This window comes from Cherax quadricarinatus, chromosome 49 (genome assembly GCF_038502225.1).
Source record: "Cherax quadricarinatus isolate ZL_2023a chromosome 49, ASM3850222v1, whole genome shotgun sequence".
Lineage (NCBI taxonomy): Eukaryota > Metazoa > Arthropoda > Malacostraca > Decapoda > Parastacidae > Cherax > Cherax quadricarinatus.
The window spans coordinates 20,277,832-20,304,471 of NC_091340.1; the positions used below are offsets into that span (position 1 = coordinate 20,277,832).

A 26,640-nucleotide genomic window follows, 5' to 3' on the forward strand; every position below is an offset into this window, starting at 1 on the left:
GTTAGTCCTCATCCAGGTAGATATTTTCTGTAATTCGGTATTTACAGTATTGGCTAGCGTGACTGGGCTCGGGTGAGAGAAGACGTATGTAGTGTCATCTGCAAATAGTGTGGGTTTGAGTAATTGCGAAGCATTTGGAAGGTCATTTATGTATAGGAGAAAGAGAAGAGGGCCAAGGACACTTCCCTGTGGGACACCAACTGTAATTGGCTGTGCAGAAGAGTTTGCCCCATTTGCGTACACATATTGGCTTCTGTTGCTGAGGTATGACTTGAGGTAGTAGAGGGAGTGCCCTCTTATACCATAGTGTGACAATTTTACGTGGAGCAAGTCATGGTTAACTGTATCAAAAGCTTTACGTAAGTCAATGAAGATCCCCAGTGGGACTTCTTTTTTCTCTATTGCAGTGTATATATGTTCTAGCATGTGTATAATAGCATCATTAGTATTTTTATTAGGCCTGAATCCACTACTACCACCAATACCCCCACCATCAGTACCACCGCCACTATCACCACCACCACTACTACCACCACCACTACTACCACCACCACTACTACCACCAATACCCCCACCATCAGTACCACCGCCACTATCACCACCACCACTACCACCACCACTACTACCACCACCACTACTACCACCACCACTACTACCACCAATACCCCCACCATCAGTACCACCACCACCAGTACCCACCACCATCAGTACCACCGCCACTATCACCACCACCACTACCACCACCACTACTACCACCACCACTACTACCACCAATACCCCCACCATCAGTACCACCACCACCAGTACCCACCACCATCAGTACCACCGCCACCAGTATCCACCACCATCAGTACCACCACCACCAGTACCCACCACCATCAGTACCACCACCACCAGTACCCACCACCATCAGTACCACCACCACCAGTACCCACCACCATCAGTACTACCGCCACCAGTACCCACCACCATCAGTACCGCCACCACCAGTACCCACCACCATGAGTACCACCGCCACCAGTACCCACCACCATCAGTACCACCACCACCTGTACCCACCACCAAAAGTACCACCGCCACCAGTACCCACCACCATCAGTACCACCACCACCAGTACCCACCACCATCAGTACCACCACCACCAGTACCCACCACCATCAGTACCACCACCACCACCACTACCACCACTACCAGTACCAACACCACCACTACCCACCACCTTCAGTACCACCACCACCAGTACCCACCACCATCAGTACCACCACCAGTACCCACCACCATCAGTACCACCACCACCAGTACCCACCACCATCAGTACCACCACCACCAGTACCCACCACCATCAGTACCACCACCACCACTACCACCACCATCAGTACCACCACCACCAGTACCCACCACCATCAGTACCACCACCACCAGTACCCACCACCATCAGTACCATCACCACCAGTACCCACCACCACCAGTACCCACCACCATCAGTACCACCACCACCAGTACCCACCACCACCAGTACCCACCACCATCAGTACCACCACCACCAGTACCCACCACCACCAGTACCCACCACCATCAGTACCACCACCACCAGTACCCACCACCACCAGTACCCACCACCACCAGTACCCACCACCATCAGTACCACCACCACCAGTACCCACCACCATCAGTACCACCACCATCAGTACCACCACCACCAGTACCCACCACCATCAGTACCACCACCACCAGTACCCAACACCACCAGTACCCACCACCATCAGTACCACCACCACCAGTACCACCACCACCAGTACCCACCACCACCAGTACCCACCACCACCAGTACCCACCACCACCACCAGTACCCACCACCATCAGTACCACCACCACCAGTACCCACCACCATCAGTACCACCACCACCACCAGTACCCACCACCATCAGTACCACCACCACCAGTACCCACCACCACCAGTACCCACCACCATCAGTACCACCACCACCAGTACCCACCACCACCAGTACCCACCACCACCAGTACCCACCACCACCACCAGTACCCACCACCATCAGTACCACCACCACCAGTACCCACCACCATCAGTACCACCACCACCACCAGTACCCACCACCATCAGTACCACCACCACCAGTACCCACCACCACCAGTACCCACCACCACCACCAGTACCCACCACCATCAGTACCACCACCACCAGTACCCACCACCACCAGTACCACCACCACCAGTACCCACCACCACCAGTACCCACCACCACCAGTACCCACCACCACCAGTACCCACCACCACCACCAGTACCCACCACCATCAGTACCACCACCACCAGTACCCACCACCATCAATACCACCACCACCAGTACCCACCACCACCAGTACCCACCACCATCAGTACCACCACCACCAGTACCACCACCACCAGTACCCACCACCACCAGTACCCACCACCACCAGTACCCACCACCACCAGTACCCACCACCATCAGTACCACCACCACCAGTACCACCACCACCAGTACCCACCACCACCAGTACCCACCACCATCAGTACCACCACCACCAGTACCACCACCACCAGTACCACCACCACCAGTACCACCACCACCAGTACCACCACCACCAGTACCACCACCACCAGTACCCACCACCACCAGTACCCACCACCACCAGTACCACCACCACCAGTACCACCACCACCAGTACCCACCACCACCAGTACCCACCACCATCAGTACCACCACCACCAGTACCCACCACCATCAATACCACCACCACCAGTACCCACCACCACCAGTACCCACCACCATCAGTACCACCACCACCAGTACCACCACCACCAGTACCCACCACCACCAGTACCCACCACCACCAGTACCCACCACCACCAGTACCCACCACCATCAGTACCACCACCACCAGTACCACCACCACCAGTACCCACCACCACCAGTACCCACCACCATCAGTACCACCACCACCAGTACCACCACCACCAGTACCACCACCACCAGTACCACCACCACCAGTACCACCACCACCAGTACCACCACCACCAGTACCACCACCACCAGTACCACCACCACCAGTACCCACCACCACCAGTACCCACCACCACCAGTACCACCACCACCAGTACCACCACCACCAGTACCCACCACCACCAGTACCACCACCACCAGTACCACCACCACCAGTACCCACCACCACCAGTACCCACCACCACCAGTACCACCACCACCAGTACCCACCACCACCAGTACCACCACCACCAGTACCCACCACCACCAGTACCCACCACCACCATCAGTACCACCACCACCAGTACCACCACCACCAGTACCCACCACCACCAGTACCCACCACCACCATCAGTACCACCACCACCAGTACCACCACCACCAGTACCCACCACCACCAGTACCACCACCACCAGTACCCACCACCACCATCAGTACCACCACCACCAGTACCACCACCACCAGTACCCACCACCACCAGTACCACCACCACCAGTACCCACCACCACCATCAGTACCACCACCACCAGTACCACCACCACCAGTACCCACCACCACCAGTACCACCACCACCAGTACCCACCACCACCATCAGTACCACCACCACCAGTACCACCACCACCAGTACCCACCACCACCAGTACCACCACCACCAGTACCCACCACCATCAGTACCACCACCACCAGTACCCACCACCATCAGTACCACCACCACCAGTACCCACCACCACCAGTACCCACCACCACCAGTACCCACCACCACCAGTACCCACCACCACCAGTACCACCACCACCAGTACCCACCACCATCAGTACCACCACCACCAGTACCCACCACCATCAGTACCACCACCACCAGTACCCACCACCACCAGTACCAACCACCACCAGTACCCACCACCACCAGTACCCACCACCACCAGTACCACCACCACCAGTACCCACCACCATCAGTACCACCACCACCAGTACCCACCACCATCAGTACCACCACCACCAGTACCCACTACCACCAGTACCCACCACCACTAGTACCCACCACCACTAGTACCCACCACTAGTACCCACCACCACCACTAGTACCCACCACCACTAGTACCCACCACCACTAGTACCCACCACCACCACTAGTACCCACCACCACTAGTACCCACCACCACCACCAGTACCACCACCACCAGTACCCACCACCATCAGTACCACCACCACCAGTACCCACCACCACCAGTACCCACCACCACCAGTACCCACCACCACCAGTACCACCACCACCAGTACCCACCACCATCAGTACCACCACCACCAGTACCCACCACCATCAGTACCACCACCACCAGTACCCACCACCACCAGTACCCACCACCACCAGTACCCACCACCACCAGTACCACCACCACCAGTACCCACCACCATCAGTACCACCACCACCAGTACCCACCACCACCAGTACCCACCACCATCAGTACCACCACCACCAGTACCCACCACCACCAGTACCCACCACCATCAGTACCACCACCACCAGTATCCACCACCACCAGTACCCACCACCACCAGTACCCACCACCACCAGTACCACCACCACCAGTACCCACCACCATCAGTACCACCACCACCAGTACCCACCACCATCAGTACCACCACCACCAGTACCCACCACCACCAGTACCCACCACCACCAGTACCCACCACCACCAGTACCACCACCACCAGTACCCACCACCATCAGTACCACCACCACCAGTACCCACCACCACCAGTACCCACCACCATCAGTACCACCACCATCAGTACCACCACCATCAGTACCACCACCACCAGTACCCACCACCACCAGTACCCACCACCACCAGTACCAACCACCACCAGTACCCACCACCACCAGTACCCACCACCACCAGTACCCACCACCACCAGTACCCACCACCACCACCAGTACCCACCACCACCAGTACCCACCACCACCAGTACCCACCACCATCAGTACCACCACCACCAGTACCCACCACCATCAGTACCCACCACCATCAGTACCACCACCACCAGTACCCACCACCACCAGTACCCACCACCACCAGTACCCACCACCACCAGTACCCACCACCACCACCAGTACCCACCACCACCAGTACCCACCACCATCAGTACCACCACCACCAGTACCCACCACCATCAGTACCACCACCACCAGTACCCACCACCACCAGTACCCACCACCACCAGTACCACCACCACCAGTACCACCACCACCAGTACCCACCACCACCAGTACCACCACCACCAGTACCACCACCACCAGTACCCACCACCATCAGTACCACCACCACCAGTACCCACCACCATCAGTACCACCACCACCAGTACCCACCACCACCAGTACCCACCACCACCAGTACCCACCACCATCAGTACCACCACCACCAGTACCCACCACCACCAGTACCCACCACCATCAGTACCACCACCACCAGTACCCACCACCACCAGTACCCACCACCACCAGTACCCACCACCATCAGTACCACCACCACCAGTACCCACCACCATCAGTACCACCACCACCAGTACCACCACCACCAGTACCCACCACCACCAGTACCACCACCACCAGTACCACCACCACCAGTACCCACCACCACCAGTACCCACCACCACCAGTACCACCACCACCAGTACCCACCACCACCAGTACCACCACCACCAGTACCCACCACCACCAGTACCCACCACCACCATCAGTACCACCACCACCAGTACCACCACCACCAGTACCCACCACCACCAGTACCCACCACCACCATCAGTACCACCACCACCAGTACCACCACCACCAGTACCCACCACCACCAGTACCACCACCACCAGTACCCACCACCACCATCAGTACCACCACCACCAGTACCACCACCACCAGTACCCACCACCACCAGTACCACCACCACCAGTACCCACCACCACCATCAGTACCACCACCACCAGTACCACCACCACCAGTACCCACCACCACCAGTACCACCACCACCAGTACCCACCACCACCATCAGTACCTCCACCACCAGTACCACCACCACCAGTACCCACCACCACCAGTACCACCACCACCAGTACCCACCACCATCAGTACCACCACCACCAGTACCCACCACCATCAGTACCACCACCACCAGTACCCACCACCACCAGTACCCACCACCACCAGTACCCACCACCACCAGTACCCACCACCACCAGTACCACCACCACCAGTACCCACCACCATCAGTACCACCACCACCAGTACCCACCACCATCAGTACCACCACCACCAGTACCCACCACCACCAGTACCCACCACCACCAGTACCCACCACCACCAGTACCCACCACCACCAGTACCACCACCACCAGTACCCACCACCATCAGTACCACCACCACCAGTACCCACCACCATCAGTACCACCACCACCAGTACCCACCACCACCAGTACCCACCACCACTAGTACCCACCACCACTAGTACCCACCACCACTAGTACCCACCACCACCACCAGTACCCACCACCACCACCACTAGTACCCACCACCACTAGTACCCACCACCACCACCAGTACCCACCACCACCAGTACCCACCACCACCATCAGTACCACCACCACCAGTACCCACCACCATCAGTACCACCACCACCAGTACCCACCACCACCAGTACCCACCACCACCAGTACCCACCACCACCAGTACCACCACCACCAGTACCCACCACCATCAGTACCACCACCACCAGTACCCACCACCATCAGTACCACCACCACCAGTACCCACCACCACCAGTACCCACCACCACCAGTACCCACCACCACCAGTACCACCACCACCAGTACCCACCACCATCAGTACCACCACCACCAGTACCCACCACCACCAGTACCCACCACCATCAGTACCACCACCACCAGTACCCACCACCACCAGTACCCACCACCATCAGTACCACCACCACCAGTACCCACCACCACCAGTACCCACCACCACCAGTACCCACCACCACCAGTACCACCACCACCAGTACCCACCACCATCAGTACCACCACCACCAGTACCCACCACCATCAGTACCACCACCACCAGTACCCACCACCACCAGTACCCACCACCACCAGTACCCACCACCACCAGTACCACCACCACCAGTACCCACCACCATCAGTACCACCACCACCAGTACCCACCACCACCAGTACCCACCACCATCAGTACCACCACCATCAGTACCACCACCATCAGTACCACCACCACCAGTACCCACCACCACCAGTACCCACCACCACCAGTACCCACCACCACCAGTACCCACCACCACCAGTACCCACCACCACCAGTACCCACCACCACCACCAGTACCCACCACCACCAGTACCCACCACCACCAGTACCCACCACCATCAGTACCACCACCACCAGTACCCACCACCATCAGTACCCACCACCATCAGTACCACCACCACCAGTACCCACCACCACCAGTACCCACCACCACCAGTACCCACCACCACCAGTACCCACCACCACCACCAGTACCCACCACCACCAGTACCCACCACCATCAGTACCACCACCACCAGTACCCACCACCATCAGTACCACCACCACCAGTACCCACCACCACCAGTACCCACCACCACCAGTACCCACCACCACCAGTACCCACCACCACCAGTACCCACCACCACCACCAGTACCCACCACCACCAGTACCCACCACCACCAGTACCCACCACCATCAGTACCACCACCACCAGTACCCACCACCATCAGTACCCACCACCATCAGTACCACCACCACCAGTACCCACCACCACCAGTACCCACCACCACCAGTACCCACCACCACCAGTACCCACCACCACCACCAGTACCCACCACCACCAGTACCCACCACCATCAGTACCACCACCACCAGTACCCACCACCATCAGTACCACCACCACCAGTACCCACCACCACCAGTACCCACCACCACCACCAGTACCCACCACCACCAGTACCCACCACCATCAGTACCACCACCACCAGTACCCACCACCACCAGTACCCACCACCACCAGTACCCACCACCACCACCAGTACCCACCACCACCAGTACCCACCACCATCAGTACCACCACCACCAGTACCCACCACCACCAGTACCCACCACCACCAGTACCCACCACCACCAGTACCACCACCACCAGTACCCACCACCACCACCAGTACCCACCACCACCAGTACCCACCACCATCAGTACCAATACCACCAGTACCCACCACCACCAGTACCCACCACCACCAGTACCCACCACCACCAGTACCCACCACCACCAGTACCCACCACCACCAGTACCCACCACCACCACCAGTACCCACCACCATCAGTACCACCACCACCAGTACCCACCACCACCAGTACCCACCACCACCACCAGTACCCACCACCACCAGTACCCACCACCACCAGTACCCACCACCACCAGTACCCACCACCACCAGTACCCACCACCATCAGTACCACCACCACCAGTACCCACCACCACCACCAGTACCCACCACCACCAGTACCTACCACCACCAGTACCCACCACCACCAGTACCCACCACCACCACCAGTACCCACCACCATCAGTACCACCACCACCAGTACCCACCACCATCAGTACCACCACCACCAGTACCCACCACCACCACCAGTACCCACCACCATCAGTACCACCACCATCAGTACCCACCACCATCAGTACCACCACCATCAGTACCACCACCACCAGTACCCACCACCACCAGTACCCACCACCACCACCAGTACCCACCACCACCAGTACCCACCACCACCAGTACCCACCACCATCAGTACCACCACCACCACCAGTACCCACCACCACCAGTACCCACCACCATCAGTACCACCACCACCACCAGTACCCACCACCACCAGTACCCACCACCATCAGTACCACCACCACCACCAGTACCCACCACCATCAGTACCACCACCACCAGTACCCACCACCACCAGTACCCACCACCACCACCAGTACCCACCACCACCAGTACCCACCACCACCAGTACCCACCACCACCAGTACCCACCACCACCAGTACCCACCACCACCAGTACCCACCACCACCACCAGTACCCACCACCATCAGTACCACCACCACCAGTACCCACCACCATCAGTACCACCACCACCAGTACCCACCACCACCAGTACCCACCACCACCAGTACCCACCACCACCAGTACCCACCACCACCAGTACCCACCACCACCACCAGTACCCACCACCATCAGTACCACCACCACCAGTACCCACCACCATCAGTACCACCACCACCAGTACCCACCACCACCAGTACCCACCACCACCAGTACCCACCACCACCAGTACCCACCACCACCAGTACCCACCACCACCAGTACCCACCACCACCACCAGTACCCACCACCATCAGTACCACCACCACCAGTACCCACCACCATCAGTACCACCACCACCAGTACCCACCACCACCAGTACCCACCACCACCAGTACCCACCACCACCAGTACCCACCACCACCAGTACCCACCACCACCAGTACCCACCACCATCAGTACCACCACCACCAGTACCCACCACCACCAGTACCCACCACCACCACCAGTACCCACCACCACCAGTACCCACCACCACCAGTACCCACCACCACCAGTACCCACCACCACCACTGACACAAACATTCCACAACTTCCATAACCTTGACTCCCGCATGACCAATCTCACGTGACCTTTATCACCTCTTGTGGTTACCAGGGGTAGACTAGGGGTCTAAGGCAGGAAGTTTAGGGGGTCTGGGGTAGGAAGGATGTCTGGAGTAGGGAGGGGTCTGCAATAAGGGTCTGGGGTAAATAGGGGGTCTGGGGTAAGTAGAGGTCTGGGGTAAATACGGGGTCTGGGGTAAGTAGGGGTCTGGGGTAAGTTGGGAACTGAGGTAAATAGGCTGTCTTGGGTAGGTAGGGGTCTGAGGGTAGCTACGGTGTTCACTTATTAAGGTAAGTATGTACTGAAGTTAGGTGCCCAGAAGGTACATACTTCCAGCAGCTACCTAGTGCAGGTTCTTACTATGTACACTTAGGTTCATAGCTTTCAGTCTGTATACACTGATAAATGTATATCTTACTGTGTATGTCAGTGTATATACTGTGTATGTCAGTGTATATACTGTGTATGTCAGTGTATATACTGTGTATGTCAGTGTATATACTGTGTATGTCAGTGTATATACTGTGTATGTCAGTGTATATACTGTGTACGTCAGTGTATATACTGTGTATGTCAGTGTATATACTGTGTATGTCAGTGTATATACTGTGTATGTCAGTGTATATACTGTGTATGTCAGTGTATATACTCTGGTAGTTTACACTTATCACTATTTTGGGTAGGAAAGTATTCTAGACTGGTTGTGTACAGGTGACATGCAACCTTATGACCCCTCGTGTAGTAGATAGACTTGAAACCTAACACACCAACCATCGTGTAGTTGATAGACTTGAAACCTAACACACCAACCATCGTGTAGTTGATAGACTTGAAACCTAACAGACCAACCATCGTGTAGCAGTTAAACTTGAAATATCATAAACTAACATTAAACCTAGAAAGGTAACCTTGATGGTAAGAAACTGAGGAACCTGGAGAGGGAGGAAGAGAGGGGGTGAGGGGGGAGGGAGAGAGGGAGGGCAGAGAGGATGAGTAAGGAAGAAGAGAGGGCAAAAAATAGCGGAGTGGGAAGAGGTGAGCAAAGTGCAAGGATACTCACAGGTGAAGCATATTGATGTTGTTGTTGCTGACACGTTACCATCACTGCTCATCTGGCCAGGATGTACTGACTAACATGTCTTAGTTAACATGTCTTGGGTAAGACAGTGTTAGTTAACATGTCTTGGGTAAGACAGTGTTACTTAACATGTCTTAGGTAAGACAGAGTTAGTTAACATGTCTTAGGTAAGACAGTGTTAGTTAACATGTCTTTGGTAAGAGTATTAGTTAACATGTCTTAAGTAAGACAGTGTTAGTTAACATGTCTTGGGTAAGACAGTGTTAGTTAACATGTCTTAGGTAAGACAGTGTTAGTTAACATGTCTTAGGTAAGACAGTGTTAGTTAACATGTCTTAGGTAAGACAGTGTTAATTAACATGTCTTAGGTAAGACAGTGTTAGCTAACATGTCTTGGGTAAGACAGTGTTAGTTAACATGTCTTAGGTAAGTGTTAGTTAACATGTCTTAGGTAAGACAGTGTTAGTTAACATGTCTTAGGTAAGACAGTGTTAGTTAACATGTCTTAGGTAAGACAGTGTTAGCTAACATGTCTTGGGTAAGACAGTGTTGAGTAACATTCTTGGATAAGACAATGTTTACTAATAATGTCTTGGGTAAGACAGTGTTGACTAATAATATCTTGGGTAAGACAGTGTTGACTAATAATATCTTGGGTAAGACAGTGTTGACTAATAATGTCTTGGGTAAGACAATGTTGACTAACATTTCTTGGGTAAGACAGTGTTGACTAACATGTCTTGGATAAGACAGTGTTGACTAACATGTCTTGGGTAAGACAGTGTTGACTAACATGTCTTGGGTAAGACAGTGTTGACTAACATGTCTTGGGTAAGACAGTGTTGACTAACATGTCTTGGGTAAGACAACGTTGACTAACATGTCTTGGGTAAGACAGCGTTGGGTAACATGTCTTGGGTAAGACAGTGTTGACTAACATGTCTTGGGTAAGACAGTGTTGGGTAACACTCTGGTAAATGTATTAGTAACAACATAGTGTGTGGCCAGACAACCTTGCTGCTGCTGCCTCTCACCATCCCTATTAACCACTAACCTTTACTTCCTCCAAGATCACTATCACTGATGGTGATCCTGCTTAGGTCACCATCAATACTGATCTTCCAACTCATGTTTAAAGACCATTTTCTATCCTGAGGTCATCTTAATTCTCATAGAGAAACTTTTCTCAACTCCAGGGGGGAAGAAAAACAATTTAGGAATTATCCTCGTGAGTTTGAAGGTACCCAGGCAGAAGAAGGGATGAAACATCCTGCTGAATGTCACAAAAACCCGTTAACTTTGAGAGGCTAGAGAGCCGGGTCCTCATAGCCAATGGCGTGCCAGGAGAGATTCCGGGCTAGGTAGAAGCCAATGGTGGGCCGGGAGAAATCCTCCGGGCCGTGCGCGGGAGCCAATGAGGTGGCAGCCTCCCTCCGGAAGAACGAGGGTATAAAAGGGAGGGCAGGAGGTGACAGAAGCCAGAGTTACTTCCTAGGGCAAGACAGCTGCAACATGAAGCTCCTGGTGGGTTGGTGATGTATTGTGTGGTGCTGGTAACCTCGACTCTGGGTGTGATGTATAGTGTAATGTGAATAAGAGATAGTGTATCACTGTGCGGGCTTTCCTCTCATATATATACCATGATTCTGATGAATATGTAAATTTCAAAATATCAAAGTGATTCATCAAAATACTTCTTAAAACCAATTAGAGGACAACTTATAAGGATAATATTTTGCTCTAGGTAGAGCTTTATCAAATCATTATAAGACTTGATAACACAAAACATGACTTGCTAAAGCTCCACACAGTGAAACATGACTTAATAAAGTTCTACACTGAAATATGACTTGATAAAGCTTTACACAGTGAAACGACTTCATAAAGCTCTACACAGTGAAACATGACAAAGCTCTACACAGTGAAACATGACAAAGCTCTACACAGTGAAACATGACAAAGCTCTACACAGTGAAACATGACAAAGCTCTACACAGTGAAACAAAGCTCTACACAGTGAAACAAAGCTCTACACAGTGAAACAAAGCTCTACACAGTGAAACAAAGCTCTACACAGTGAAACATGACAAAGCTCTACACAGTGAAACATGACAAAGCTCTACACAGTGAAACATGACAAAGCTCTACACAGTGAAACATGACAAAGCTCTACACAGTGAAACATGACAAAGCTCTACACAGTGAAACATGCCAAAGCTCTACACAGTGAAACAAAGCTCTACACAGTGAAACAAAGCTCTACACAGTGAAACAAAGCTCTACACAGTGAAACATGACAAAGCTCTACACAGTGAAACAAAGCTCTACACAGTGAAACAAAGCTCTACACAGTGAAACAAAGCTCTACACAGTGAAACATGACAAAGCTCTACACAGTGAAATATGCCAAAGCTCTACACAGTGAAACATGACAAAGCTCTACACAGTGAAACATGACAAAGCTCTACACAGTGAAACAAAGCTCTACACAGTGAAACATGACAAAGCTCTACACAGTGAAACATGCCAAAGCTCTACACAGTGAAACATGCCAAAGCCCTACACAGTGAAACATGCCAAAGCTCTACACAGTGAAACATGCCAAAGCCCTACACAGTGAAACATGCCAAAGCTCTACACAGTGAAACATGCCAAAGCTCTACACAGTGAAACATGCCAAAGCCCTACACAGTGAAACATGCCAAAGCTCTACACAGTGAAACATGCCAAAGCCCTACACAGTGAAACATGACAAAGCTCTACACAGTGAAACATGCCAAAGCTCTACACAGTGAAACATGCCAAAGCCCTACACAGTGAAACATGCCAAAGCTCTACACAGTGAAACATGCCAAAGCCCTACACAGTGAAACATGCCAAAGCTCTACACAGTGAAACATGCCAAAGCCCTACACAGTGAAACATGCCAAAGCTCTACACAGTGAAACAAAGCTCTACACAGTGAAACATGCCAAAGCTCTACACAGTGAAACAAAGCTCTACACAGTGAAACAAAGCTCTACACAGTGAAACATGCCAAAGCTCTACACAGTGAAACAAAGCTCTACACAGTGAAACATGCCAAAGCCCTACACAGTGAAACATGCCAAAGCCCTACACAGTGAAACATGCCAAAGCCCTACACAGTGAAACATGCCAAAGCTCTACACAGTGAAACAAAGCTCTACACAGTGAAACATGCCAAAGCTCTACACAGTGAAACAAAGCTCTACACAGTGAAACATGCCAAAGCCCTACACAGTGAAACATGCCAAAGCCCTACACAGTGAAACATGCCAAAGCTCTACACAGTGAAACAAAGCTCTACACAGTGAAACATGACAAAGCTCTATACAGAGTGAAACCTGATAAATAATTCGCAATGATAGTGTTTTTTTCACTGCCAACTTATATAATAAGGAGTTATCAGGCGGGATAATAATCCGAGGCAAACATTAAGTTTATTAAGGTTAAAATGGGAGAGTGCAGCAGCAGTGTGTTGGTTACTGACTTGCGCCTTTTGTTGTTATTTAGGCAGCATGGTGTGAAATGCAAGTCGGCGAGTTACATCGCTTGGGGCTTGGCTGTGCTAGGATGCAGGTGTCTGGGGGCTTCACTGTGCTAGTATTCACGTGTTTGGGGGCTTTGTTGTGCTAGGCTTCACGTTTTTGAGGGTTTGATTGTGCTAGGATGCAGGTGTCTGGGGGCTTGGCTCTGCTAGAATTCACGTGTTTGGGGCTTAACTATGCTAGGATGCAAGTGATTGGGGAGCTTGGCTATGCTAGGCTGCAAGTGTCTGGGGGCTTGGCTGTGCTAGGATGCAAGTGTCTAAGGGGCTTGGCTGTGCTAGGATACAGGTGTCTGGGGGTTTAGCTGTGCTATAATTCACGTGTTTGGGGCTTGGCTATGCTAGGATGCAAGTGTCTGGCCCTCTGGGGCCTTGGCTGTACTAAGATGCAAGTGTCTAGGGGTTTGGCTGTGCTAGGATGCAGGTGTATGGGGGCTTGGCTGTGCTAGAATTCACGTGTTTGGGGGCTTGGCTGTGCTAGGATGCGGGGATTTGGCTATGCTAGGATTCAAGTGTCTGGGGGCTTGGCTGTGCTAGGATGCAAGTGTCTAGGGGCTGGGCTGTACTAGGATGCAGGTGTCTGGGGGTAGGCTGTGCTAGAATTCACGTGTTTGGGGGCTTGGCTATGCTAGGATGCAAGTGTCTGGGGGCTTGGCTGTGCTAGGTGTCAGCATAGCTGCTGATCCTCTGTATATGTTTGTGTAGCATATCTGAGTATCGTAGTTAGTACCATCTATTTTATATAGACGATTCCTTGCTAGGCCTAGGGGCTAGCATGTGACGTCACGTGATGCCACATGTGAGCGTCAGTCGCTCTGCCCCCTCTCTCAGTTCCAGATATACCCACAGGCAAGAACAGGTGTCTGGGGGATTGGCTGTGTTAGGATTGAAGTGTCTAGGGGCTTGGCTGTAGCCGCTGACGGAACACATGAGGACAGCAACACGTAATAAAGCTCACCTCTGGCTGCAGTAGCTTGAGAGAGCGGTAAGAACCTGTAGAAAGCTCCAAGTGACTCACAGATGTACAGGTAGACACGTGTGGCAAGCACATCCACATGCATTGGTTATCCACTTGGTTTAGTCATCCACATGGCTTGGTCATCCACATGGCTTGGTCATCCACATGGCTTGGTCATCCACATGCCTTGATCATCCACAGGGCTTAGTCATCCACATGGCTTGGTCATCCACATGGCTTGGACATCCACTTGGCTTGGTCATCCATACAGCTTGGTCATCCACATAGCTTGGTCATCCACAGGGCTTGATCATTCACATAGCTTAGTCATCCACAGGGTTTGGTCATCCACAGGGATTGGTCGTCCACATGGCTTGGTCATCCACAGGGCTTGATAATCAACAGGGCTTGGTCATCCGCAGGGCTTGATCATCCACACGGCTTAGTCATCCACATGGCTTGGTCATCCACATGGCTTGGACATCCACTTGGCTTGGTCATCCACACGGCTTGGTTATCCGCATGGCTTGGTCATCCACATGGCTTGGTCATCCACAGGGCTTGGTCATCCACATGACTTGGTCATCCACATGGCTTTTTCATCCACAGGGCTTGGTCATCCCCAGGGCTTGATCATCCACTGGGCTTGGTCATCCACAGGGCTTGGTCATCCACAGGGCTTGGTCATCCACATGGCTTGGCCATCCACAGGGCTTGACCATCCACACGGCTTGGACATCCACAGGGCTTGGACATCCACAGGGCTTGGTCATCCATAGGGCTTGGTCGTCCACAGGGCTTAGTCATCCACTGGGCTTGGTCATCCACATGGCTTGATCATCAACAGGGCTTGGACATCCACAGGGCTTGTTCATCCACATGGCTTGATCATCCACAGAGCTTGATCATCCACAGGGCTTGGTCATCCACAGGTCTTGGTCATCCACAATGCTTGGACATCCACAGGGCTTGGACATCCACATGGCTTGGTCATCCACAGGGCTTGGACATCCACATGGCTTGGTCATCCACAGGGCTTGGTCATCCACATGGCTTGGTCATCCACAGGGCTTGGTCATCCACATGGCTTGGTCATCCACAGGGCTTGGTCATCCACAGGGCTTGGTCATCCACATGGCTTGATCATCCACAGAGCTTGGTCACCCACAGGGCTTGGTCATCCACAGGGCTTGGTCATCCACAGGGCTTGGTCATCCACGGGGGTTGGTAATCCACAGGGCTTGATCATCCACATGGCTTGGTCATCCACAGGGCTTGATCATCCACATGGCTTGATCATCCACTGGGCCTGGTCATCCACATGGCTTGGTCATCCACAGGGCTTGGTCATCCACAGGGCTTGATCATCCACATGGCTTGGTCATCCACATGGCTTGGTCATCCACAGGGCTTGGTCATCCACAGGGCTTGATCATCCACATGGCTTGGTCATCCACATGGCTTGGTCATCCACAGGGCTTGGTCATCCTTATGACTTGGTTATCCACATGGCTTGATCATCCACATGGCTTGGTCATCCACAGGGCTTGATCATCCACATGGCTTGATCATCCACTGGGCCTGGTCATCCACATTGCTTGGTCATCCCCAGGGCTTGATCATCCACAGGGCTTGGTCATCCACAGGGCTTCGTCATCCACAGGGTTTCTTCCACATGGATTGGTCATCCACATGGCTTGATCCTCCACACGGCTTGGTCATCCACAGGGCTTGGTCATCCACAGGGCTTGGTCATCCACAGGGCTTGGTCATCCACAGGGCATGGTCATCCACAGGGCTTGGTCATCCACAGGGCTTGGTCATCCACAGGGCTTGGTCATCCACAGGGCATGGTCATCCACAGGGCTTGGTCATCCACAGGGCTTGGTCATCCACAGGGCTTGGTCATCCACAGGGCATGGTCATCCACAGGGCTTGGTCATCCACAGGGCTTGGTCATCCACAGGGCTTGGTCATCCACAGGGCTTGGTCATCCACAGGGCATGGTCATCCACAGGGCATGGTCATCCACAGGGCTTGGTCATCCACAGGGCTTGGTCATCCACAGGGCATGGTCATCCACAGGGCTTGGTCATCCACAGGGCTTGGTCATCCACAGGGCTTGGTCATCCACATGGCTTGGTCATCCACAGGGCTTGGTCATCCACATGGCTTGGTCATCCACATTGCTTGATCATCCACACGGCTTGGTTATCCACGTGGCTTATATTGACAATGTGACAGTGAGGGTGACAGTGAACGTAAAATTGAAGGTGACAGTGAAAGTGACAGTGAAGGTAACTGAAGGTGACACAGAAGGTGAACATTAATTAAGGTGGCCATTAAGGCAACAGTGAAGGTGACAGTGAAAGTAACAGTGAAGGTGACAGTGAAGATTGTGTAGCAAGTTGAGCATCTGCTAATTCATACCATCGCTCTGGGAGACCAGGATAAATGTTCCTGGAGACCAGGATAAATGTTCCTGGAGACCAGGATAAATGTTCCTGGAGACCAGGATAAGTGTTCCTGGATACCAGGATAAATGTTCCTTGAGAGCAGGATAAATGTTTCTGGAGACCAGAATAAATATTCCTGGAGACCAGGATAAATGTTCCTGGAGACCAGGATAAATGTTCCTGGAGACCAGGATAAATGTTCCTGTAGACCAGGATACATGTTTCTGGAGACCAGGATAAATGTTCCTGGAGACCAGGATAAATGTTCCTGGAGACCAGGATAAATGTTTCTGGAGACCAGGAAAATGTTCCTGAAGACCAGGATATATGTTTCTGGAGACCAGGATAAATGTTCCTGGAGACCAGGATAAATGTTCCTGGAGACCAGGATAAATGTTTCTGGAGACCAGGATAAATGTTCCAGGAGACCAGGATAAATATTTCTGGAGACCAGGATAAATTTTCCTGGAGACCAGGATAAATGTTCCTGGAGACCAGGATAAATGTTCCTGGAGTGCAGGATAAATGTTCCTGGAGACCAGGATAATTGTTCCTGGATACCAGGATAAATGTTCCTTGAGAGCAGGATAAATGTTTCTGGAGACCAGGATAAATATTCCTGGAGACCAGGATAAATGTTCCTGGAGACCAGGGTAAATGTTCCTGGAGACCAGGATAAATGTTCCTGGAGACCAGGATAAATGTTCCTGGAGAACAGGATAAATGTTCCTGGAGAACAGGATAAATGTTTCTGGAGACCAGGAAAATGTTCCTGGAGACCAGGATACATATTTCTGGAGACCAGGATAAATGTTACTGGAGACCAGGATAAATGTTTCTGGAGACCAGGATAAATGTTCCTGGAGACCAGGATAAATATTTCTGGAGACCAGGATAAATGTTCCTGGAGACCAGGATAAATGTTCCTGGAGACCAGGACAAATGTTCCTGGAGACCAGGATAAATGTTCCTGGAGACCAGGATACATGTTTCTGGAGACCAAGATAAATGTTCCTGGAGACCAGGATAAATGTTTCTGGAGACCAGGTTAAATGTTCCTGGAGACCAGGATAAATGTTTCTGGAGACCAGGATAAATGTTCCTGGAGACCAGGATAAATGTTCCTGGAGACCAGGATAAATGTTCCTGGAGACCAGGATAAATGTTCTTGGAGACCAGGATGCATGTTTCTGGAGACCAGGATAAATGTTCCTGGAGACCAGGATAAATGTTTCTGGAGACCAGGATAAATGTTCCTGGAGACCAGGATAAATGTTCCTGGAGACCAGGATAAATGTTCCTGGAGACCAGGATACATGTTTCTGGAGACCAGGATAAATGTTCCTGGAGACCAGGATAAATGTTCCTGGAGACCAGGGAAAATGTTCCTGGAGACCAGGATAAATGTTTCTGGAGACCAGGATAAATATTCCTGGAGACCAGGATAAATGTTCCTAAAGACCAGCATAAATGTTCCTGGAGACCGGGATAAATGTTCCTGGAGACCAGGATACATGTTTCTGGAGACCAGGATAAATGTTCCTGAAGACCAGGATAAATGTTCCTGGAGACCAGGACAAATGTTCCTGGAGACCAGGATAAATGTACCTAGAAGCAAGCCTAAATGTTCCTGGAGACCAGGATAAATGCTTCTGGAGACCAGGATACATGTTTCTGGAGACCAGGATACATGTTTCTGGAGACCAGGATAAATGTTCCTGAAGACCAGGATAAATGTTTCTGGAGACCAGGATAAATGTTCCTGGAGACCAAGATAAATGTTTCTGGAGACCAGGATAAATGTTCCTGGAGACCAGGATAAATGTTTCTGGAGACCAGGATAAATGTTCCTGGAGACCAGGATAAATGTTCCTGGAGACCAGGATACATGTTTCTTGAGACCAGGATAAATGTTCCTGGAGACCAGGATAAATATTCCTGGAGACCAGGATAAGTGTTCCTGGAGACCAGGATAAATGTTCCTGGAGACCAGGATAAATGTTTCTGGAGACCAGGGTAAATGTTCCTGGAGACCAGGATACATGTTTCTGGAGACCAAGATAAATGTTCTTGGAGACCAGGATAAATGTTTCTGGAGACCAGAATAAATATTCCTGGAGACCTGCATAAATGTTCCTGGAGACCAGGATAAATGTTCCTGGACACCAGCATAAATGTTCCTGGAGACCAGGATAAATGTTTCTGGAGACCAGGATACATGTTTCTGGGGACCAGGATAAATGTTCCTGGAGACCAGGATACATTTTTATGGAGACCAGGATAAATATTCCTGGAGACCAGGATAAATGTTCCTGGAGACCAGGATAAATGTTCCTGGAGACCAGGATAAATGTTCCTGGAGACCAGGATAAATGTTCCTGGAGACCAGGATAAATGTTTCTGGAGACCAGGATAAATATTCCTGGAGACCAAGATAAATGTTCCTGGAGACCATGATAAATGTTCCTGGAGACCAGGATAAATGTTTCTGGAGACAAGGATAAATATTCCTGGAGACCAGGATAAATGTTCCTGGAGACCAGGATAAATGTTCCTGGAGACCAGCATAAATGTTCCTTGAGACCAGGATAAATGTTCCTCGAGATCAGGATAAATGTTCCTGGAGACCAGGATAAATGTTCCTGGAGACCAGGATAAATATTTCTGGAGACCAGGATAAATGTTCCTGGAGACCAGGATACATGTTTCTGGAGACCAGGATACATGTTTCTGGAGACCAGGATAAATGTTCCTGGAGACCAGGATAAATGTTTCTGGAGACCATGATAAATGTTCCTGGAGACCATAATAAATGTTTCTGGAGACCAGGATAAATGTTCCTGGAGACCAGGATAAATGTTCCTGGAGACCAGGATAAATGTTCCTGGAGACCAGGATAAATGTTCCTGGAGACCAGGATACATGTTTCTGGAGAACAGGATAAATGTTCCTGGAGACCAGGATAAATGTTTCTGGAGACCAGGATAAATGTTCCTGGAGACCAGGATAAATGTTCCTGGAGACCTGGGTAAATGTTCCTGGAGACCAGGAGAAATGTTTCTGGAGACAGGATAAATATTCCTCTAGACCAGGATAAATGTTCCTGGAGACCAGCAGAAATGTTCCTGGAGACCAGGATAAATATTCCTCGAGACCAGGATACATGTTTCTGGAGACCAGGATAAATGATCCTGGAGAGCAGGATAAATGTTCCTGCAGACCAGGATAAATGTTTTTGGAGACCAGGATAAATGTTCCTTTAAACCAGCGTAAATGTTCCTGGAGACCAGAATAAATGTTTCTGGAAACCAGGATACATGTTTCTGGAGACCAGGATACATGTTTCTGGAGACCAGGATAAATGTTCCTAGAGACCAGGATAAATGTTTCTGGAGACCAGGATAAATGTTCCTGGAGACCAGGATAAATGTTTCTGGAGACCAGAATAAATATTCCTGGAGACCAGGATAAATGTTCCTGGAGACCTGGATACAAGTTTCTGGAGACCAGGATAAATGTTCCTGGAGACCAGGATAAATGTTTCAGGAGACCAGGATAAATGTTCCTGGAGACCAGGATAAATGTTCCTGGAGACCAGGATACATGTTTCTGGAGACCAGGATAAATGTTCCTGGAGACCAGGATAAATATTCCTGGAGACCAGGATAAATGTTTCTGGAGACCAGGATAAATGTTCCTGGAGACCAGGATAAATGTTTCTGGAGACCAGGATAAATGTTCCTGGAGACCAGGATACATGTTTCTGGAGACCAGGATAAATGTTCTTGGAGACCAGGATAAATGTTTCTGGAGACCAGGATAAATATTCCTTGACACCAGGATAAATGTTCCTGAAGACCAGGATAAATGTTCCTGGAGACCAGGATAAATATTTCTGGAGACCAGGATAAATGTTCCTGGAGACCAGGACAAATGTTCCTGGAGACCAGGATACATGTTTCTAGAGACCAGGATAAATGTTAATGGAGACCAGGATAAATGTTCCTGGAGACCAGGATAAATGTTCCTGGAGACCAGGATAAATGTTCCTGGAGACCAGGATAAATATTCCTGGAGGCCAGGATACATGTTTCTGGAGACCAGGATAAATGTTCCTGGAGACCAGGATAAATGTTCCTGGAGACCAGGATAAATGTTCCTGGAGACCAGGATAAATATTCCTGGAGGCCAGGATACATGTTTCTGGAGACCAGGATAAATGTTCCTGGAGACCAGGATAAATGTTCCTGGAGACCAGGATAAATGTTCCTGGAGACCAGGATAAATGTTCCTGGAGACCAGGATAAATGTTCCTGGAGACCAGGATAAATGTTTCTGGAGACCAGGATAAATATTCCTCTAGACCAGAATAAATGTTCCTGGAGACCAGCATAAATGTTCCTGGAGACCAGGATAAATATTCCTGGAGACCAGGATACATGTTTCTGGAGACCAGGATAAATGTTCCTGGAGATCAGGATAAATGTTCCTGGAGACCAGGATAAATGTTTCTGGAGACCAGGATAAATATTTCTTGAAACCAGCGTAAATGTTCCTGGAGACCAGGATAAATGTTTCTGAAAACCAGGATACATGTTTCTGGAGACCAGGATACATGTTTCTGGAGACCAGGATAAATGTTCCTGGAGACCAGGATAAATGTTTCTGGAGACCAGGATAAATGTTCCTGGAGACCAGGATAAATGTTTCTGGAGACCAGGATAAATGTTCCTGGAGACCAGGATAAATGTTCCTGGAGACCAGGATACATGTTCCTGGAGACCAGGATAAATATTCCTGGAGACCAGGATAAATGTTCCTGGAGACCAGGATAAATGTTCCTGGAGACTAGGATAAATTCGTCCACCGGAGACACTACCTTGGAAAAACTCGCCTTCCTTGTGCTGTAACAGACATTGATGATGAAGACGTAACACAAAAGTACATCAACACAGGAGATGCTGAACAAGTAGTTCAGCACAGCACGGAGAAGTTCAGCACAGCATGGAGAAGTTCAGCACAGCATGGAGAAGTTCAGCACAGCATGGAGAAGTTCAGCACAGCATGGAGAAGTTCAGCACAGCATGGAGAAGTTCAGCACAGCATGGAGAAGGTCAGCACTGCATGGAGAAGTTCAGCACAGCATGGAGAAGTTCAGCACAGCATGGAGAAGTTCAGCACAGCATGGAGAAGTTCAGCACAGCATGGAGAAGTTCAGCACAGCATGGAGAAGTTCAGCAGAGCATGGAGAAGTTCAGCACAGCATGGAGAAGTTCAGCACAGCATGGAGAAGTTCAGCACAGCATGGAGAAGTTCAGCACAGCATGGAGAAGTTCAGCACAGCATGGAGAAGTTCAGCACAGCATGGAGAAGTTCAGCACAGCATGGAGAAGTTCAGCACAGCATGGAGAAGTTCAGCACAGCATGGAGAAGTTCAGCACAGCATGGAGAAGTTCAGCACAGCATGGAGAAGTTCAGCACAGCATGGAGAAGTTCAGCACAGCATGGAGAAGTTCAGCACAGCATGGAGAAGTTCAGCACAGCATGGAGAAGTTCAGCACAGCATGGAGAAGTTCAGCACAGCATGGAGAAGTTCAGCACAGCATGGAGAAGTTCAGCACAGCATGGAGAAGTTCAGCACAGCATGGAGATGTTCAGCACAGCATGGAGAAGTTCAGAAGAACCAGATTAACGCTGCCAAGATTTCCAAATTAAATTATGCATGTGTCTGATCCCATCAAGTACATGGGACCATCAAGTACATGGAACCATCAAGTACATGGAACCATCAAGTACATGGAACCATCAAGTACATGGAACCATCAAGTACATGGAACCATCAAGTACATGGAACCTTCAAGTACATGGAACCATCAAGTACATGGAACCATCAAGTACATGGAACCATCAAGTACATGGAACCATCAAGTACATGGAACCTTCAAGTACATGGAACCATCAAGTACATGGAACCATCAAGTACATGGAACCATCAAGTACATGGAACCATCAAGTACATGGAACCATCAAGTACATGGAACCATCAAGTACATGGAACCATCAAGTACATTGAACCATCAAGTACATGGAACCATCAAGTACATGGAACCATCAAGTACATGGAACCATCAAGTACATGGAACCATCAAGTACATGGAACCATCAAGTACATGGAACCTTCAAGTACATGGAGCCATCAAGTACATGGAACCATCAAGTACATGGAACCATCAAGTACATGGGACCATCAAGTACATGGGACCATCAAGTACATGGGACCATCAAGTACATGGGACCAAGAACATGGGACCATCAAGTACATAGGACCATCAAGTACTTGGGACCATCAAGTACATGGGACCATCAAGTACATGGGACCATCAAGTACATGGAACCATCAAGTACATGGAACCATCAAGTACATGGGACCATGAAGTACATGGGACCATCAAGTACATGGGACCATAAAGTACATGGGACCATCAAGTACATGGAAACATCAAGTACATGGGACCATCAAGTACATGGGACCATCAAGTACATGGGACTATCAAGTACATGGGACCAAGAACATGGGACCATCAAGTACATAGGACCATCAAGTACTTGGGACCATCAAGTACATGGGACCATCAAGTACATGGGACCATCAAGTACATGGAACCATCAAGTACATGGAACCATCAAGTACATGGGACCATCAAGTACATGGGACCATCAAGTACATGGAACCATCAAGTACATGGGACCATCAAGTACATGGAACCATTAAGTACATGCGACCATCAAGCACATGGAACCATCAAGCACATGGAACCATCAAGCACATGGAACCATCAAGTACATGCGACCATCAAGCACATGGAACCATCAAGCACATGGAACCATCAAGCACATGGAACCATCAAGCACATGGAACCATCAAGTACATGGGACCATCAAGTACATGGGACCATCAAGTACATGGGACCATCAAGTACATGGAACCATCAAGTACATGGGACCATCAAGTACATGGAACCATCAAGTACATGGGACCATCAAGTACATGGGACCATCAAGTACATGGAACCATCAAGTACATGGGACCATCAAGTACATGGAACCATTAAGTACATGGGACCATCAAGTACATGGGACCATCAAGTACATGGAACCATCAAGTACATGGGACCATCAAGTACATGGAACCATTAAGTACATACGACCATCAACCACATGGGACCATCAAGTAATGGAACCATTAAGTACATGCGACCATCAAGCACATGGGACCATTAAGTACATGCGACCATCAAGTACATGCGACCTTTCCTTTTTCCTCTTTCCTCATATATGTCTTCCTTTTCTTCCTCTTCTTCTTCTTCCTCTTCTTCCTCCTCTTCTTCCTCTTCCTCTTCTTCCTCTTCCTCTTCTTCCTCTTCTTCATCTTCCTCTTCTTCCTCTTCTTCCTCTTCTTCCTCTTCCTCCTGTTCTTCTTCTTCCTCTTCTTCTTCTTTCTCTTCTTCCTCTTCCTCCTCTTCTTCCTCTTTCTCTTCTTCCTCTTCTTCCTCTTCTTCCTCTTCCTCTTCTTCCTCTTCTTCTTCCCCTTCTTCTTCTTCCTCTTCTTCCTCTTCCTCTTCTTCCTCATCTTCTTCCTCTTCCTTTTCTTCCTCTAATTCCTCTTCCTCTTCTTCTTCCTCTTCTCCCTCTAATTCCTCTTCCTCTTCTTCCTCTTCTTCCTCTTCTTCCTCTTCTTCCTCTTCTTCCTCTTCTTCTTCCTCTTCCTCTTCTTCCTCTTCCTCTTCTTCTTCTTCTTATTCAAGGTTAAAATCTTTTTATAACCCCGCGAACCCTAACCCCCCCCACCCATTTCCTCCCCTGCACCAGGCCCTCTCCTCCCCTGCACCAGGCCCTCTCCTCCCCTGCACCAGGCCCTCTCCTCCCCTGCACCAGGGCCTCTCCTCCCCTGCACCAGGCCCTCTCCTCCCTTGCACCAGGCCCTCTCCTCCCCTGCACCAGGCCCTCTCCTCCCTTGCACCAGGCCCTCTCCTCCCCTGCACCAGGCCCTCTCCTCCCCTGCATCAGGCCCTCTCCTCCCCTGCACCAGGCCCTCTCCTCCCCTGCACCAGGCCCTCTCCTCCCCTGCACCAGGCCCTCTCCTCCCCTGCACCAGGCCCTCTCCTCCCCTGCACCAGGCCCTCTCCTCCCCTGCACTAGGCCCTCTCCTCCCCTGCACCAGGCCCTCTCCTCCCCTGCACCAGGCCCTCTCCTCCCCTGCACCAGGCCCTCTCCTCCCCTGCACCAGGCCCTCTCCTCCCCTGCACCAGGCCCTCTCCTCCCCTGCACTAGGCCCTCTCCTCCCCTGCACCAGGCCCTCTCCTCCCCTGCACCAGGCCCTCTCCTCCCCTGCACTAGGCCCTCTCCTCCCCTGCACCAGGCCCTCTCCTCCCCTGCACCAGGCCCTCTCCTCCCCTGCACCAGGCCCTCTCCTCCCCTGCACCAGTCCCTCTCCTCCCCTGCACCAGGCCCTCTCCTCCCCTGCACCAGGCCCTCTCCTCCCCTGCACCAGGCCCTCTCCTCCCCTGCACCAGGCCCTCTCCTCCCCTGCACCAGGCCCTCTCCTCCCCTGCACCAGGCCCTCTCCTCCCCTACACCAGGCCCTCTCCTCCCCTGCACCAGGCCCTCTCCTCCCCTGCACCAGTCCCTCTCCTCCCCTGCACCAGGCCCTCTCCTCCCCTGCACCAGGCCCTCTCCTCCCCTGCACCAGGCCCTCTCCTCCCCTGCACCAGGCCCTCTCCTCCCCTGCACCAGGCCCT

At 51.2% G+C, this 26,640-nt stretch overlaps 1 protein-coding gene across 3 annotated transcripts in view; it reads left to right on the top strand.

Annotated features, from left to right (window-relative positions):
• Positions 1-26,640, top strand: part of LOC128697089 (uncharacterized) — a 199,965-nt gene that overhangs the window by 91,366 nt on the left and 81,959 nt on the right. Inside the window, exon 1 of one of the 3 annotated variants that reach the window (XM_070095242.1) lies at positions 12,217-12,384. The exons of the other annotated variants lie outside the window; for them this stretch is intronic. Within the exon in view, the coding sequence (XP_069951343.1) occupies positions 12,232-12,384 (153 nt within the window). The 5' untranslated portion in view covers positions 12,217-12,231. Of the gene's footprint in view, positions 1-12,216; positions 12,385-26,640 lie in introns of those variants that run through there. 3 annotated transcript variants of the gene reach the window in all.